The sequence below is a fragment of the Tupaia chinensis genome, unplaced genomic scaffold, assembly GCF_000334495.1.
Source record: "Tupaia chinensis unplaced genomic scaffold, TupChi_1.0 Scaffold000061_1, whole genome shotgun sequence".
Classification (NCBI taxonomy): Eukaryota; Metazoa; Chordata; class Mammalia; order Scandentia; family Tupaiidae; genus Tupaia; species Tupaia belangeri.
Genome location: NW_006159519.1, coordinates 406399 through 422574, shown reverse-complemented (window position 1 = coordinate 422574; position 16176 = coordinate 406399). Strand labels below are relative to the sequence as shown.

At 39.9% G+C, this 16176-nt stretch overlaps 1 protein-coding gene across 3 annotated transcripts in view; it reads right to left on the bottom strand.

Moving 5' to 3' along the window:
* Positions 1-16176, bottom strand: part of ERICH1 (glutamate rich 1) — a 92205-nt gene that overhangs the window by 42346 nt on the left and 33683 nt on the right. For all 3 annotated transcript variants that reach the window (XM_006141630.3, XM_006141627.3, XM_006141628.3), the window contains one exon: positions 10097-10231. In XM_006141630.3, the coding sequence (XP_006141692.1) occupies positions 10097-10231 (135 nt within the window). The remainder of the gene's footprint in view (positions 1-10096; positions 10232-16176) is intronic.

The window sequence follows — 16176 nt, the reverse complement described above, 5'->3', positions numbered from 1 at the left end:
AGAATGATTTAATTGAGAAGGAGGGAAAGGTAACTATTAGAAAATGGACTTCAAAGAGAACAACTGCAATTGAACAAGATTGAAAAGGTAAAAGCTGAGCTTCCTGGCAGCCAAAGCAAAAATATCATCAATGAGCTATAGATTCCTATCTATTAAGAAGTATATCAGTTCATGAAAACCAAAGCAATTTTCCCACACTGAGCTCTAATGGGGATCTTTCGCCTGGATTTTCATATAAATGTTAGTGACTACACAGTGAAAGAGGAACAAGATTTTAAATTACAGTTTCACTAAAAGAAGCAAAAAAGGAAAAACAAGAACAAAAACCACTACAACACTCCCATGTTTTTAGTTAATCTATGATAAAAGGTGAATGTAGAAAATGAAATTTCAAGATGATATTTTATGGAAAGATGCTTACTATGATCCAAGTGTACCATTCTTTTTATGATCTGAGTTTATATGTAGTGTTTTCCTTTAACTAGACTCACCAATATTGGCAGCCATCCCACATACTTATCAACACCCAAGGTAGACTTTTGGCTGGACATTGAAAGCTTGCTAACATACCAATTTAGCTAGGGAAGGAAGACATGTTGGGGACACTGTTGATATTTTCTTCTAAAAATTAAATTATGCAACTTTTTTTCCCAATTTTTCCAGAGGGTGCACACACTTGATGAAGAGAGACAGAGACACAGGTAGAGAGAGAAAGTGGGAAAGCCCCTCCATGAGGTATAGTCATGCGGCAATACCTTTTGCATTTCTCCCTCCTTTTGGGATTTTGCACACACTGCACATGCGCCCAGTGTATTTTTCAAGCCATTGGGTCCAAGTTTTAAACTGTGCAGTAGGTTATGTAGGATCCAGATATCTTTTTTTAAAAAAAGAGGTTTTTGCTATAGGGTGTGTGTGTGCTCACCAGAAAGACAGAGACAGAGAGATAGAAAGTGAGAAATCACCCCCAGGGGGGATGGCCACATCGCAATCCCTTCTCCTCCGTTCTCCTCTTGGGATCTTGGGCATGCACGCATATGCACCTGGCGTGAATTTAAGCCACCAGGTACAGGACTCGAACGGCAGTCGACTGCGTGGGGGGTCCAGTGACATAGCCATTAGGCCAACTGCTGGTCCCAGGATCCAGATATCTTAACCACCAAGCTGCAAGCTGGCCTGTGACTTGTTTCTTGATCAGTTACTCCCAAACAAGCTTTTAATATCTGGAGGAAGGGTGTTGCACTTTCTAATTAGTAGCTCCTATCTGTGAGTGTCTCCACGAGGAGTCAGCTGAAGCTCTAGAATCCTGCAATATAGTTCATGCAGGAGATGACTTGATTAGACAAACGTTACTAATTATCCCAGCTGCCTTGGAGCAATTTTAATATCATGGCAATAGATTATATAACTTCACATAGGGCAACATTCCTATGGATATGCCAAGACAGTGAGCAAATAATGTTCCTGCCAGATAAATGAGTTAACATGCTAAATAGGGTTGTTTGGCATTTTCCACAGAAAATCTGCCAAAAGGGATGGCTTGCTTTTGGTATAATCTGTAGAGGGTTGTTCTATCAGTAACAGGCCAAAGGTTTACCAGTTTCTTGAGAACAATACACAACACCACATCAACAAGAGAAGCCATATGCAAGGAGGGCAGGTAGGTACCTGTTTGCATCTAACATGGGACCGCCTGACTGAAACCCATCAACTTAGAGGAAAAGTCCTCCAACCATGTCCACCATGATGTCATCCCAGATTAAATTTAGGTTTAGCAATTCTACTTCCTTTTCCTACAGCTTTCTCCTCCCTGATCCTAACAAACTAAAAGCCTAAAAAAAATTAAGAATCTGTATTTGTTATATTCAAAGGTTACCCAAAGAATGAAATAAAGACAGGACAGAGACTAAGACAAACAACTGACATGTAGGTCTCTTCATTTGGATTTCTGGCCACAGAAATCCTGCCTTGATCACAAATGCACACTGGCCCAAGAAACAACTGATTAACAGTTAATAAACACTGATTTTGATTTTTCACAAGATAAAAAATATAGTCATGGTCTAATGGAGCTCAGGGCAGACAGATGTGAAGATGGGGTGCACAGAAAGTGTCACTAAGGGGTGTCCCACACTGGACATCCTGGAGAGGGAGGAGCAGCTGAGTCTCAGAGGCCAGGAGCACTATGACGAGTCCAGACTGGGTTTACACTCTAGGTTTTCCGCCCACTACCAGGGGGATTTGGGGCCTGTGGGAATACATGTGAGTCTGCAATGGGGTTGTACCTACAGAACAGGGTTGCACGGAGTCCTGAGGGAGAACATGTGGGAGGTGGCTGGCATGGTGACTGAAGCACAGAAGTAGAAAAGGCAAAAATGAATCAGTCCTTCTCTCCTACAGTTTTCTAGAAGTTACTTTTAATTGATTTGTTGATCCTGGGTATTCAAAATGAAAGTCAATGACTGCAAGTGCTTCTTTGAAAAATAGTTAACAATTTATTTTTTCTTTCTCAGTATGTATGCTCATGTTCTTTTGCTCAAAATTATAACTGAGAAGATTTTAAAACCCTCCCTTCTCACCTCTTTGATGTCTATACTTTGTCCTCACATCCACCCTTAGAGGTGGCCTGAAAGACTGAAGGTCATGGATTGTCTCTTTCTATCTCAGGCTCCTAACAGTCTTCAGCCCCCCGAGGAATGCAACAGAGGCCTCACTGGGCTCTCACCCCAATCCTGACACAATGCTGCTTAGTCCTTTCTCTTAATAGTCTTTCATCTTGGAGGACAGATGTAGGAAACATGAGTAAACAGTGGTGATGAATACTTTTCCTTCCTTTTTTTAGATTTTCATAGTTTTCCTTGTAGAGGTCTTTGACATTGGTTATTTATTCTTAGGTATCTTATACTTTTTGTGGCTATGGTAAATGGGATTACTTTCTTCAGTTTTACCTCAGTCTACTTGCTGTTCAGATATAAAAATGCTATAGATTTTTGTATGTTGATTTTGTATCCTGCCATCTTACTGTATTCATCTATTATTTTCAAGAGTTTCTTCATGGATATCTTTGAGTCTTCTCTGTATTCAGTCATGTCATCTGCAAGTAGAGATAAATTCACCTCTTCTTTCCTTATTTGGATGCCTTCTATTTAATTCTATTTTCTGATTGCATTGGCTAGGACTTCCAGCACTATGTTGGAAAGGGGTGGAGAAAGTGGGTCACCTTGCCTTGGACTAGTTTTTAGTGGAAAAAGCTCTCAACTTTACTCCATTCAGAATGATGTTAGCTATGGGTTTTTCATAGATGGCTTTTACTGTGTTGAGAAATGACCCTTCTATGCCGATTTTGCTGAGATTCTTAATCATGAAGGGATGTTGTAGTTTATCTAATTTTTTTTCTGCATTGATTGAAATGATCATATGGTTTTTATCTTTCTTTCTGTTAATATGGCATATTACATTTATGGTTTTGCATATGTTGAACCACCCTTGCATCCCTAGAATAAAGCCAATCTGGTCGTAATGTATAATCTTTTTTATATGATGTTGGATATGATTTGCTAGTATCTTGAGAATTTTTGCATCTATATTCATCAGAGATAGTAGTCTGTAGTTTTCCTTCTTTGTCATGCCCTTATCTGTTTTTTTTTCCCTGAAATTAATATCTAGTTTAATTTCATCATGTTTGGAGGAGATGCTGGATATAGTTTCTATGACTTTGAATCTGCTAAGGCTTGTTTTGTGTCCTATCATGTGGTCAATCTTGGAAAAGATTCCATGTGGAAGTGAGAAAAATGTATATTTCATGGTTTTTGGGTGTAAGGTTCTATAGATGCCTGTCAAGGTCATTTGATTTATGCTATCATGTAGATCCTGTATCTCTTTGCTTATTTTTTTTGTCTAGATGATCTGTCCAAAGGAGACAGTGAGGTGGTGAGATCCCCAATAATTAGTGTATTACAGTTTATCTCTCCTTTTAGATCTAGCAGTATTTCCTTCATATACTTGGGTGTTACTGAGTTGGGTGCATAGCTATTTATAAGTGTTATAGCTTCTTGATAAATTAACCCTTTTACTATACAATGGTTTTCTTTGTCTCTTCTTATAGTATTTGTCTTAAGACTATTTTGTCTGAAATCAGTATTGTAACTCCAGCCCTTTTTTAGTTTCCGTTTGCAAGGAATACCTTTTTCTAGCTCACACTTTCAGTTTATGTATGTCTTTATCCATGAAGTGTGTTTCTTGTAGGCAACAGATTGAGGGTTTTTGTCTTTTTTTTTTTAATCCATTCATCCAGTCTATGTTTCTTGATTAGAGAATTTAATCCATTAACATTCAACATTATTATTAATATTTCCAGACTTGTCCCTACCAGTAAGTTAGCCATTTTCTTGGTTGTTTTTTGTTCTCTTCCTTCTGTCTGCTCTTTCTAATTTTCCCTATAGCACTCCCTTCAGAACTTCTTGAAGAGCTGGCCTGGTGTTAGTAAATTTTTTCAGGCTTCGTTTATCTGAGAAAGGTTTATCCTTGGGACCGCGGGGATGGTGTAATGGTTACATCATAGGATTCCCATGATGTAGACTGTGGTTCAAGTCCTGGACCCAGTGACTTATCTCTCACCCCGGGCATGTGTGTGTGCATGCCCCAGAACCCAAGAGGAGAATGCAGGAGAAGGAATTGTGGCGTGGCCACCCCCCCACCCCTGAGGGATGATTCTTCCTTTATCTCTCTCTTTCTCTCTATCTTTCTCTTCTCCAGCAAGTACATGTTCCCTATAGCAAAAAATCTCTCTTAAAACCAAAAAAAAAGGTTTTATTTTTCTTCCCATTTGAAGTATAATCTTGCTGAGTATAGTAATCTTGGTTGAAACTGTTATTCATTAAACACTTTGCATATATCTTCCCATTCTTTCCTTCCTTACATTGTTTCCTCTGAGAGGTCCAATGTTAGCTTGATGGGATGACCTTTGAAGTAACTTGACATTTTTCTCTTGCCAGTTTTATAATCTTGTCTTTATCTGTGGTTTTGGCCAATCTAGCTATGATGTGCCATGGAGTGGATCTTCTTGGGTTAATTCTATTTAGAATCTTTTCTATTTCTTGGGTCTGAATGTTTGAATGCTTCTCTAGGCTTGTAAAGTTTTCTTCCACAATTTCATGAAATAGATTATCAATTACCTTATTAGTTTCTTCATCTTTTGGGATACCAATTATTCAGATGTTTAGGCATTTAATGGTATCTAGTACTTCTTAATTATTATCCTCTTTTTTTGCTATCTTTTTTCAATCTTTTTTGTGATTTTACTAGGTCAGAGGTTTTGTCTTCTACATCTAAGATTTAATCTTCCGCATGATCTAATTTACTTTTAATACTTTTGAGGGAGATTTGATTTTCTGTATTACAGCCTTCACCACTACTAGTTCTGTTGATTCTTTATGGTGCTGGGAAAACTGGGTATTCACCTGCAGAAAGATGAATCCGGACCCCTATTTGTCACCATTAATAAAAATAAACTCAAAGTGGATCAAAGATCTAAACCTAAGACATCAAACTATAAAATTACTGGTGGAAAACACAGGAAACTCTGGGAGACATTGGAGCAGGCAAAGACTTCTTAATTATGACCCCCAAAGCATAAGCAATAATCTCCAAAATAGACCAAGTGGTAGTACATCAGATTAAGAAGTTTTTACAAAGCAAAAGACACAGTAATCAGCATGAATCAATAACCCTTGGAATGGGAGAATATTTTTGTAAACTGTACCTCAGATAAAGGATTGATAGCCAAAATACCTAGGGAACTCAAGTGGCTTACCTGAAGAAAAAAAAAAAGATAACCTAATTAAAAGATTGGAAAATTAAGCTAAATAGACAACTCTCTAAGGAAGATATATGACCAGCCAAAAGGCATATAAAAAATGCTCAATATCCCTTTTCATAAGGGAGATGTAAATCAAAACCACAGTGACATACAACCTAACCCCAGTCAGAGTGGCTATGATTGAAAAAGTAAAAAATGAGAAATGCTGGTGAAGTTGTGATGAAACTCTCCTACACTGTTGGTGTGAATATACATTAGTCCAGTCACTGTAGAGAACAATATAGAGATTACTTGAAGACCTAAAAATATTGTAGAACTATCATATGATCCATCTATTCTACTCCTGGGAATCTAAAGGATAGGAAAATGCTCTGTCAGAAAAGTGCTTGCACATCTATGTTTACTGCAGCATTATTCACAACTGCTAAAACATGGAACCAACCCAAATGTCCACGAACAGATGAATGGATTGAAGAAGTATGATTCATATACTCTACGGAATACTACTCAGCCATAAAAAAAAAGATTCTGACATTTGATAGAAAGTGGATGAATATGAAAATTTTACTGTTGAGTGAAGCAAGTCAGGCTATGACAGAGACACTGTATGTATGCACTTAATATACATTGACTGTCCACACTCTGTGGCAGAAACTGAAAGATTAGGGGATATAGGAGCATGAAAAATTGTTATGGATATTGGAGCCAGTGTGGAAAGAGGGTGGGAGAAGGGGGAGAGTGTGAGAAAAGGACTCAAGGAGAAAAACAGAGAGGCAAGACATTTATGGGACACAGAAAGGGATTGTTGTCTGTGGATGGTAGCATGTATAGCACCTTTAACTGGACTGGTGTAAGGTGTTTTCATATTGGGTAATTCACTTTACATGCTAAGTGATATATAGTGATTGAATGTATAAAATAAAATAAATTTTTTAAAAGTGTGGCACATATACTCTATGGACTACTATTCAGCCATAAAAAACAGTGAGATCCTGGCATTTGGTAGAAAGCAGAAAAATATGGAAGATTTACTGCTAAGTTAAGCAAGGCAGACTATGAGAGAGGCATTGTATATCTCCACTCAATATATACCAAATGTCTGCACTCTCTGGCAAAAATTGGAAGATATAAAAACATGGAGAAGAATTGTGGATACTAGAGACAGTGTGGGAGGAGAGTGGGAAATGGGGGAGGGTGAGAGGAAGGGAATCAAGGGGAAAGAGAAGCAAAACATTTAAGGGACACAAAAATGGAAAATTATCTCTTGATAATACATATGATAATACCTTTGACTGGACTAATATGAAGTGTATGTATGCTGAGATAATTCATTATGCATGCTGTTATGAGATAAGTGATTGAGTGTGTAAACAAATAAAATATAAAAAATAAATAAACTTTCTGGAATTAAAAAAAAGAAAGCAAATTGAAACATTTGGAGATGAGCTATATGTTCAAAGGCATTGACATCCACACTTGAATTTGTTTAATAAATTGTTCAAAGCTGTTCTGAAAAACTGAACGATGCTTCCAGTTTGCATGATGTATTAAACTAAAGTAAAAAAGACTCTTGCAGTGGTTGCTGCTTAAAGCAGAGATGGGTGGAGAATGTCTCACAATGTATATAAAGAGTCTGAAGACAGCGCTAGGGAGGCAATGATAAACACATGGGGGTGGAATTCAGTGCAAGGTTAGAGTAAAAGCAAGATTGAGGTGGACAAAGTCAGAAGTCAGAAGTGGGTCAAAACCTCACTGGTGTTAAGAAATTAACTGGCAGAGGGTGCCCACTGTTGCTGTGACTCCAATGACCCCATAAATGGTACCATTGAATTTCCCAGGTTACCACTGCAACTAAAGTGGACTGAATCCTAATTGTATGATTCATCTTTCCTCCTCATCTTAAAGCAGTCAAGCCTGACTCTAACCAGCCCATAAGTGCTGAACAGCTGCTGACGCCAGGCCAACTCAGCTGCCTGCCTGGGGAAGGAGACGACAGGAACAGGCAATAGGATAAAGAACAACTACTTATGGGTTCAGGGATACGTAATCCTGAAGACGGAGTTTTAAAAAACAATTGCCAGAAGATGCATGTATACACCAGTTTTCCAGAGAGATAGCAAGAGAAAGAGAAAGTGGGAAAGTACATAGAGAAGGATCACACTGCACTTCCTTCCCTATTTTCCCCTTCTTTTGGGATTCTGGGCATGTGCACACATGCACCTGGCATGCTTCCTGAGCCACAAGGTCCAGGATGCAAATCATGCAGCTGGTCATGTGGGATCCAGCTTCCTCAACCACTATGCATGGGCAGGCCCAAGAAATAGTTTTTTATAAAAGAAATATTTGTCTACTTGGCAAAAATAGCCTTCCATTTTCTTAAAGAACATAACCTTAGTTTAGTCCTGACAACCAGTTTGGGAAGTGGTATTTGCTCACAGCAAAGAGGGGTTTTCTCATTTTCTCTCCCTCACACATACCTATTTTCAGGGGACAAAAGCAGCAGAGACAACTGTCTATAAAAGCACATGAATGAGAGTCAGTTGGGTACGACTGCATGTGAAAGGCAGAACAGAGCACGAATGGGTCAACCGTGAGCCATAGAATGGGAATGATGGCCAACTACCCAATAGCACATGAATCAGAGCCGACTACACAATGGCACATGAATGAGAGCCAACAAGATACAACAGTGCACGAATGAGGATCAACTATATACCATAGGGCATGAGTGAGAGCCATGTGTATACAACAGCATGTGAATGAGAGCCAATTACACAACAGCACGTGAATGACAGGCAATTGAATGGAACCACTGTACTGTGAGAGCCAGAGCCAACCACGTGTAATAGTACACGGAAGAGCTCACTGTAAGCACTGGCACGTGAATGCTAACTGTACATAACAGCATGTGGACAAGAGCTAAATGTGTGCAACAGCCTGTGAGTGACAGCCAACTGCATGCAATGGCAAAGGCATGAGCCAGCTGTACACAAAGGCACACAAACGAACTATGTCCAAGGACATGTGACCAAGAACAAATTATACACAACAGTGCATGGACAATCCTAGAGTGTTTTCTTATTAAACACATTAAGTGCACAATAAAGTATATTCATCAAAGTAATTTATCTTCATTAGAAAACAGTTAAATTTTCCAGTTAAATAATCTATTTATCTAATAATTGTATTTCAAAGATTTTCAACAGGGCTTGAAAAGATGAATACATTAATCCTTAGTTATCTCATTTTGGGTTTTATGGTTTCTGATCCTTTAATTAGGAAGACAGAAAGATCAATGTAGTAGAAAACCACATTATCTTGATATTCAAATTAATTAAGGTTTATAGTATATAGTTTCTTAGCTTATACTTACGAAAAATCATCTGAGAAAAATTTTACTTGAAAATTTAAAATTTTTCTTAAGGAAGTTGTAAAATGGTCAACTTCGAGGGAAAAACGGTCATTTCATTTTATTTTTTAAATTTGCCACAGAGCAAGTGGACTCACCAGAGACAGAAAGAGATAGACAGAGAGAAAGCATCCCCAGTGAGGTGTGCACATGCCACAATCCCCTCTCCTCCATTTCTCTATCTTGTCTGGATTTTGTACACATGTGCACACTGAGTCTGGGATCACACTGCAAAGTTGGCCATGTTGGATCCAGCAGCCTTAACCACCATACCACCCACCAGCCTCCATTTCACTTTTTTTTTTGGAGAGGTTTTTTTCACTATAGGGCATGTGCGCTCGCCAGACAGACAGAGAGAGACATAGAGACAGAAAACAAGAAATCACCCCCCGGGATGGATGGCCACGCCGCAATCCCTTCTCCTCCATTCTCCTCTCGGGATCTTGGGCATGCATGCACGCGCGCCTGGCATGAGTTTAAGCCACCAGGTCCGGGACGCGAACTGCGGTCGACTACATGGGAGTCCAGCGACACAGCCATTACGCTAACTGCTGGTCCCACAAAATGAATATTTCAATGGGTGAACATTTCTTCCTAGTACAGTTGATAAAATTATAAAATATCTTCAACAGATAATACCACATTTCTTTGTGTCATCAATACTTTGCCTCCCTATTTTTCTTCTAAATGTCTTTCCTCAGACCCTCCTCTTTCACACACACTATACCTGGTATTTACATCTATATACTGTGTTTCTATATCCTTTAGTCAATCAGTTTCAGTCATAGAGTGTGGACACTCGGTATATATTAAGTGGAGAATAATATTTATTTATAAAGATGTTCACTTTTCCTCCCACCCCAACTTTTTACCTTCTGTGTCATCCTCACTGGAGCTGTTTTCTGAATCTGTACAGCTGTTTGTCTCTGGCAAACAGGGAATGTATCCTTCAGGAGGTAAACTTACAGTATAGAGTCGTCTTTTGGACTGGAACTTTGTATCACTATCTGTAAGAAAAAAGGAAAATAACGTGAACTGGTAAATATTATATAATACGATGAGACATTTATTTGCCCTGATTATATCAGCATTGTTTCTTCAACTAAGCTCACTGAAGACATAAAATCAAGTAGCTCAATAAAGCCTAACCACTGTCCATAATACCAATTTTAATAAGCCTAGTATTTTGCTAGAAGAGTAAGTCAGTTATACATCTAGTCAGGGAAAAGCAATGATCTATCAATACAATTATTTAAATTCACATTCAGTTACTTATTATATAAACTTCTGGGTTTTCATAATATGATATAAAGACAGAACTAATTCATCAGTATAAAGTCAAAAATATAAATAGGCCATATAACATACCCCTATTATTACACCATCAATCTCTCATATTTTGGTGAATAGTGTTCTGGAATTTTCTCTGCATATGTGCTGACAGCCTGTCTACACTGTGTATACACAGACATACACAGATCCATGCATAGCTTCATGGGATCATGCCATGCATATTTTATTGTTACACATTTTTATAGGTTTACATTTATATCTTTTATATCGTATGATATCATTTAGTAAATGTATTATGATAAAAATAACATATTTAAGTCCTCATACTCTTTCAAAGGCTTCATAATATTCTGTGCTATGGGCAAATTATAATTGAAACAGTCTCCTGAATCTTGCATGCCGAGATTGACTTTAAATCATTACTATCATGAAGAGTTGCCATGACCTACTTTGGTACACACCCCTTCGCCCACTTGAGCTGTCTAGTTCTTTCAGATAAATTCCTGGAAGGGAATTGCTGGTTTGAAGGTGCACATGCTTTGTACTGGCTCTTCATATTATCACCTAGAAAGGCAATTGTAAGGGGCTCACTATTTCCCATACAGCCTTTTTTTTTTTTTTACTCTTCAACACTGGAGAATATCAATCTTTTTAACATTCGTCTTTTCATATGAAATGTGGCAAATATTGTTACTGCACGTGATGAACACAGGTGGATAGCCTAAGGAACCCTCATGAATAGCAAGCACTTTATTTTATAAACAATGACAAACACTGAATGAATCACTACTACTATATGATAGAATGCGTGACTTTAAGATATTTAAATGTGAGGATATTAAATGTAAAAACCTTGAAACATTTTCCAATTCTTTTGCCGCCAATATATTTTACTTTCTTGAAGCTAGGGTGCCAGAATTCTAGTTCTCACGTTAATTTGATTCACCACAGTTGATTAATTACCATGTCATTCCCTGCTAGAATTGAGGGCAGATGGAGACAGGCTTCTAAGTATACTATCCCCTATCGGGTAACATCAACATTTGATCATTTTTCAGAGAATATTTTTGGAAGCTTTTAATCAGCTAAATCTTTCTTAATAAGAAAGTTAAATAGAACTTAGAAATGTCATTGTTCACTTAATTATTAGGATGAATATAGGAGGTATTAAAGGAGCAAAGCACGCAATGACTCATACGATGGAAAATAATGACACATCGAAGAAAAAGAATTCCGAATGTAACATGCCACAGAGACAATTCCCATCCGTTAAGAAACCACACACTGACTTTAAGGCTGGATCTTCAAGCTATAAATGACAATACTGTGAAGTCAAAAATATCAAGTGCAGGTAGTAGAATATTGCCTTCAGCCTCAGTCTGCTCGTCTGTAAACTAAGTAATCTAGAATAGCTGGCCCTAATTTTTGGTATTCTTTGTGGTAAGAGAGACTTTGCAGCAATGCCATATGCTCCTTGTGTAAGGCAGGTATTACATTCCTTGCTCAGGTATTAACAAGAAAGGGATCAGTTATGCTTTGCTGAGAGGCCACATCCCATTGTCTTTATCTGACATAAAGAGGGCACAGCACTTATGAGCACAGCCCCTCAGTGACCTTTAATCTCCCAGAGTAATAGTTAGAGGCATAGAAATGACAGGTTGGTATCCCACCTCCTGTTGATGAAAGTTGTAAGCACACCCTTAGAAAAAAAAGAAGAGCTGGCCCCAAGTGTGAGAAGAGATAGGATCTGATGAGCTCTTTGGTTATTTTGATTAGCAGGACTCTGTCACTCAGGCTTGATCTACTCCTTCAGTCTCATTTGGAGCTGCAATCCACAGGTTGTACCCCTTCCACCGAGCTCACGCATCATCAACTTGTCTTCCTTTCCAGCCTGGGGCTCTCCATTACAATCACTCCTCTGCATGCTCCTGTCCCCTCTGCTGTGTTCACCTGCTAAAATATATTTCTTTTTGGAGAGGTTTTTTACTATCAGGCATGTGTGCTTGCCAGAAAGACAGAGAGAGACAGAGAGACAGAAAGTGAGAAATCACCCCCGGGGGGATGGCGACACCACAATTCCTTCTCTCCCATTCTCCTCTTGGGATCTTGGGCACGCACGCATACACATGCACCTGGTGTGCGTTTAAGCCACCGGGTCCGGGACTAGAACTGTGATCGACTACATAGGAGTCCTGCAACAAGGACTCTGTCACTCAGGCTTGATCTACTCCTTCAGTCTCATTTGGAGCTGCAATCCACAGGTTGTACCCCTTCCACCGAGCTCACGCATCATCAACTTGTCTTCCTTTCCAGCCTGGGGCTCTCCATTACAATCACTCCTCTGCATGCTCCTGTCCCCTCTGCTGTGTTCACCTGCTAAAATATATTTCTTTTTGGAGAGGTTTTTTACTATCAGGCATGTGTGCTTGCCAGAAAGACAGAGAGAGACAGAGAGACAGAAAGTGAGAAATCACCCCCGGGGGGATGGCGACACCACAATTCCTTCTCTCCCATTCTCCTCTTGGGATCTTGGGCACGCACGCATACACATGCACCTGGTGTGCGTTTAAGCCACCGGGTCCGGGACTAGAACTGTGATCGACTACATAGGAGTCCTGCAACATAGCCATTATGCCAACTGCTGGCCCCTCACCTGCTAAAATTTAAATGCTGGTTGTTATTGAGTCCTCTCCACCGTTAGGCTGCTTCTGGGCAGCAGGGGCTACAGAGAAGCTCATAGCCATGAACTGTGCTCACATCAAGTGCAAAACACATTCTCTTCTTTGCTCTTCAAAAAGGTATTTCAAAGTTCCTCCTCTCTCTCCCCATGGCCCTTGCTTGGTTCATCGTGAAAATCAAAGAAATCAGAGGAGAGTTTCACAGGCATCTACCTACCACACAGCTGTGACTGGAACCTTCATCAGACATGGTATCCCTCAAACTCTACCCTCCTGCCCCCGTCAAGATCATCTCTCTTCCTCCTGACTCATCAGAGACATCTATTTGGCAACTCTTCTCTCTCTTCCTCCCTTTTCCCTTCTTTCTCCATCCTCACCCTCGGTCTTCTTTTCCGTTTCTCTCTCTTCCCACTAATTTGCTCCTTTGATGACAACCTTCAACTCCCTTCTTTCAAATCCTCCAGGAGGGTCTCTTGTCATGGCCATGGTGGCTTCCACTCTTGCTAAACCCACAACAATGATTACTTCTTTATCATGGTCAGCAGTGTTTATTAATTTCTGCCTTCACCGCTCATTCCAACATCCTACCCTCCATGCCCAGGTCCCCTTTTGTTTTTGCTAAAACACACTCTTGATTATTCTCTCAGTGAGAGTCTGGAGGAGGAAAAATCCCTTATGCTTTGTAGCAAGTGACACTGTGGTTGGTCTCTGAATATTTTACTTTAATTAAGATAAATTTAAATTTACATACCAATGAGAACAGTGAGTATTAAAATTAGAACTACAGGTCAACAATTAAACTTCGTGGGCATGTGGGAAGACACAGGTGGCCTGTCCTGCTGTCTCAGTCTGAGTTAGGATCTGTCATCAGGGCTGACGGGCCTATCCTGCCACCTCACTCTGAGTTAGTATCTCACTATCACCTGGGCTGGGTGGCCTATCCTGCCACCCCATTCTAAGATAGGATCCCACTGTCACCTGGGCTAAGTGGACTATCCTATCACCTTACTCTCAGTTAGGGTCTTACTATAACCTTGGCCCAGGTGGTTGCTCCTGCTACCCTCATGCCCCACCCAGCCCCACTGCCTTCCTTCATTATATCCAGTCTACCATGTTCTTTCTGACCTTAAGGAATGGCATCCCAGTGCTTCTGTGGGAAATGCTCTTCATCGGGACATTTCTCATCCTATCGGTTCAGCTCCTCATCTTTCCCCTCAGTGGTCTTCCTATCAAAACTCATCCCTGTGACCCTTCTTCCATGCCCCATCTCACGGTTTTTTTCTAACTAGCAGGTACTCTGGAAATGTCTGCACCTTACCATACACTGGGTACTATTTTGTTTATACATATATATATATTTGCAGTTATTTATTTGTTCAAAGGTTTATCATGTGTCAAACTAGCATGAGCTCAATGTTGGCAGAAAGTGTCTATTTGGCTCATCTACAATCAGCAATTGTCATCTAAATGTTTACTGAGTAAATCAATGACTGATTGATTATTCCAAGTATTGCTTCTATTACACTGTGCTAGACCAGAGACAACAGGTCTGGAGGACTTTCAAAGCTCAAGCTCAACTGCTCCGAGTTTATAAAACCAGGATCTGAAGCATCATTTGGGGAAGGCAAAAACAGCTGTGTGGCCAAAGATAAGTCCAAGCTCTACAGTCACATCTGGGTTAGGGCCCGCATTAATCCTAACTAGGCTTGCAGACTGCCTGAGGACTTGATGACATGGTGCGTGTAGGCACATGGCCCAGCACTGACCATGGCATGCTCATCTGGAGTCAGGAACAATGGGAGAAGCAGCACCACAGTGGAATGAAATTCTGGGGGACTCTCACTGCTAAAACTGCTGGGAGCCAGTTCAGAGTGGCATTCCTAGAGAGATGTGATGCTTACATTGACACACAGAGCCATGACAATGACATGACCTGACAGACTCTGAGTAGGAGGAGAAACACCATCTCCATGGGACAGACTAACTGTCCCAAAGGTATCAGTGGTTCCCAAAGTGAATAAGATTAAATACAATTCCAGCAGAAATCCTAAAGGGTATTTGACAGGCACACATGTCTTTGGTAAAGAATGATCATGTGGTTGAGGACATGAGCTCTTCTGTACATTGTTTTTCCACTTAGATTGTCACTACCAATTAAACATGTTAAACTAATTCACTGCTTTAAGAAGCTTGTAAGGTACTACACTTCTCTGCTGGCTGATGATGGACACAGGAATTATTAGGTCAATTTTAACAAAAACAGTTTTTTCCAGTCTAGTATCTTAAAAGACAATAGTAACAACAATTACTTAAATGTGACAGCACTGTCACTCATCAAAAGAGAGAATTTCCTGCAGTTCTGTCACTAAGATAGCTACTATTAAAAGTTGGCTTCATTAATTTTTCCTGTACATGTGAGTGTTTTTAACTAAAGTGCAATCCAATTACTCATTTGTTGTAACACATTTTCCTTTCGTATCAAGGGCAGGGGAAATAGCCACACACATCTGTAACAGCCTGATTTTTGGCTGAATAGTCAATTTCATGAATACCACACAGTTCATTTGACGACTTCAATTGCTAGCCATTCTGATTTCTAAACTTTAAGCTCTTATAAAAGTAACCTGATGTCAACTGTGTCCTCCTACCTCCTGGAGAATGAAAGAAGCTTGGCTCAGACTCCCAATTACAGGGCCTGTGACGGCCCAAAGACCTCCTACAGTTCTGTAAACCCTTGAGGCAACACTTTCTCATCACCTGCCCAGTTCTTGGCTCTGTGCTGTGCAAGCTGTTCCTCCTCAGTCCCTTGTCAACCCAGATGTAAATCATCCACTCACCCTCAGCGCCTCAAAAATTGAGTGATGTTAATGGACACTTGAGAGTGGGAGAGGGGACCAATGATGTTCTGTCCTATATTTGCCATCCTGGTCCCCCACCCCACCTATGTGTTGTGCAGTCTTCTCCCCCATGGAGATCACAGG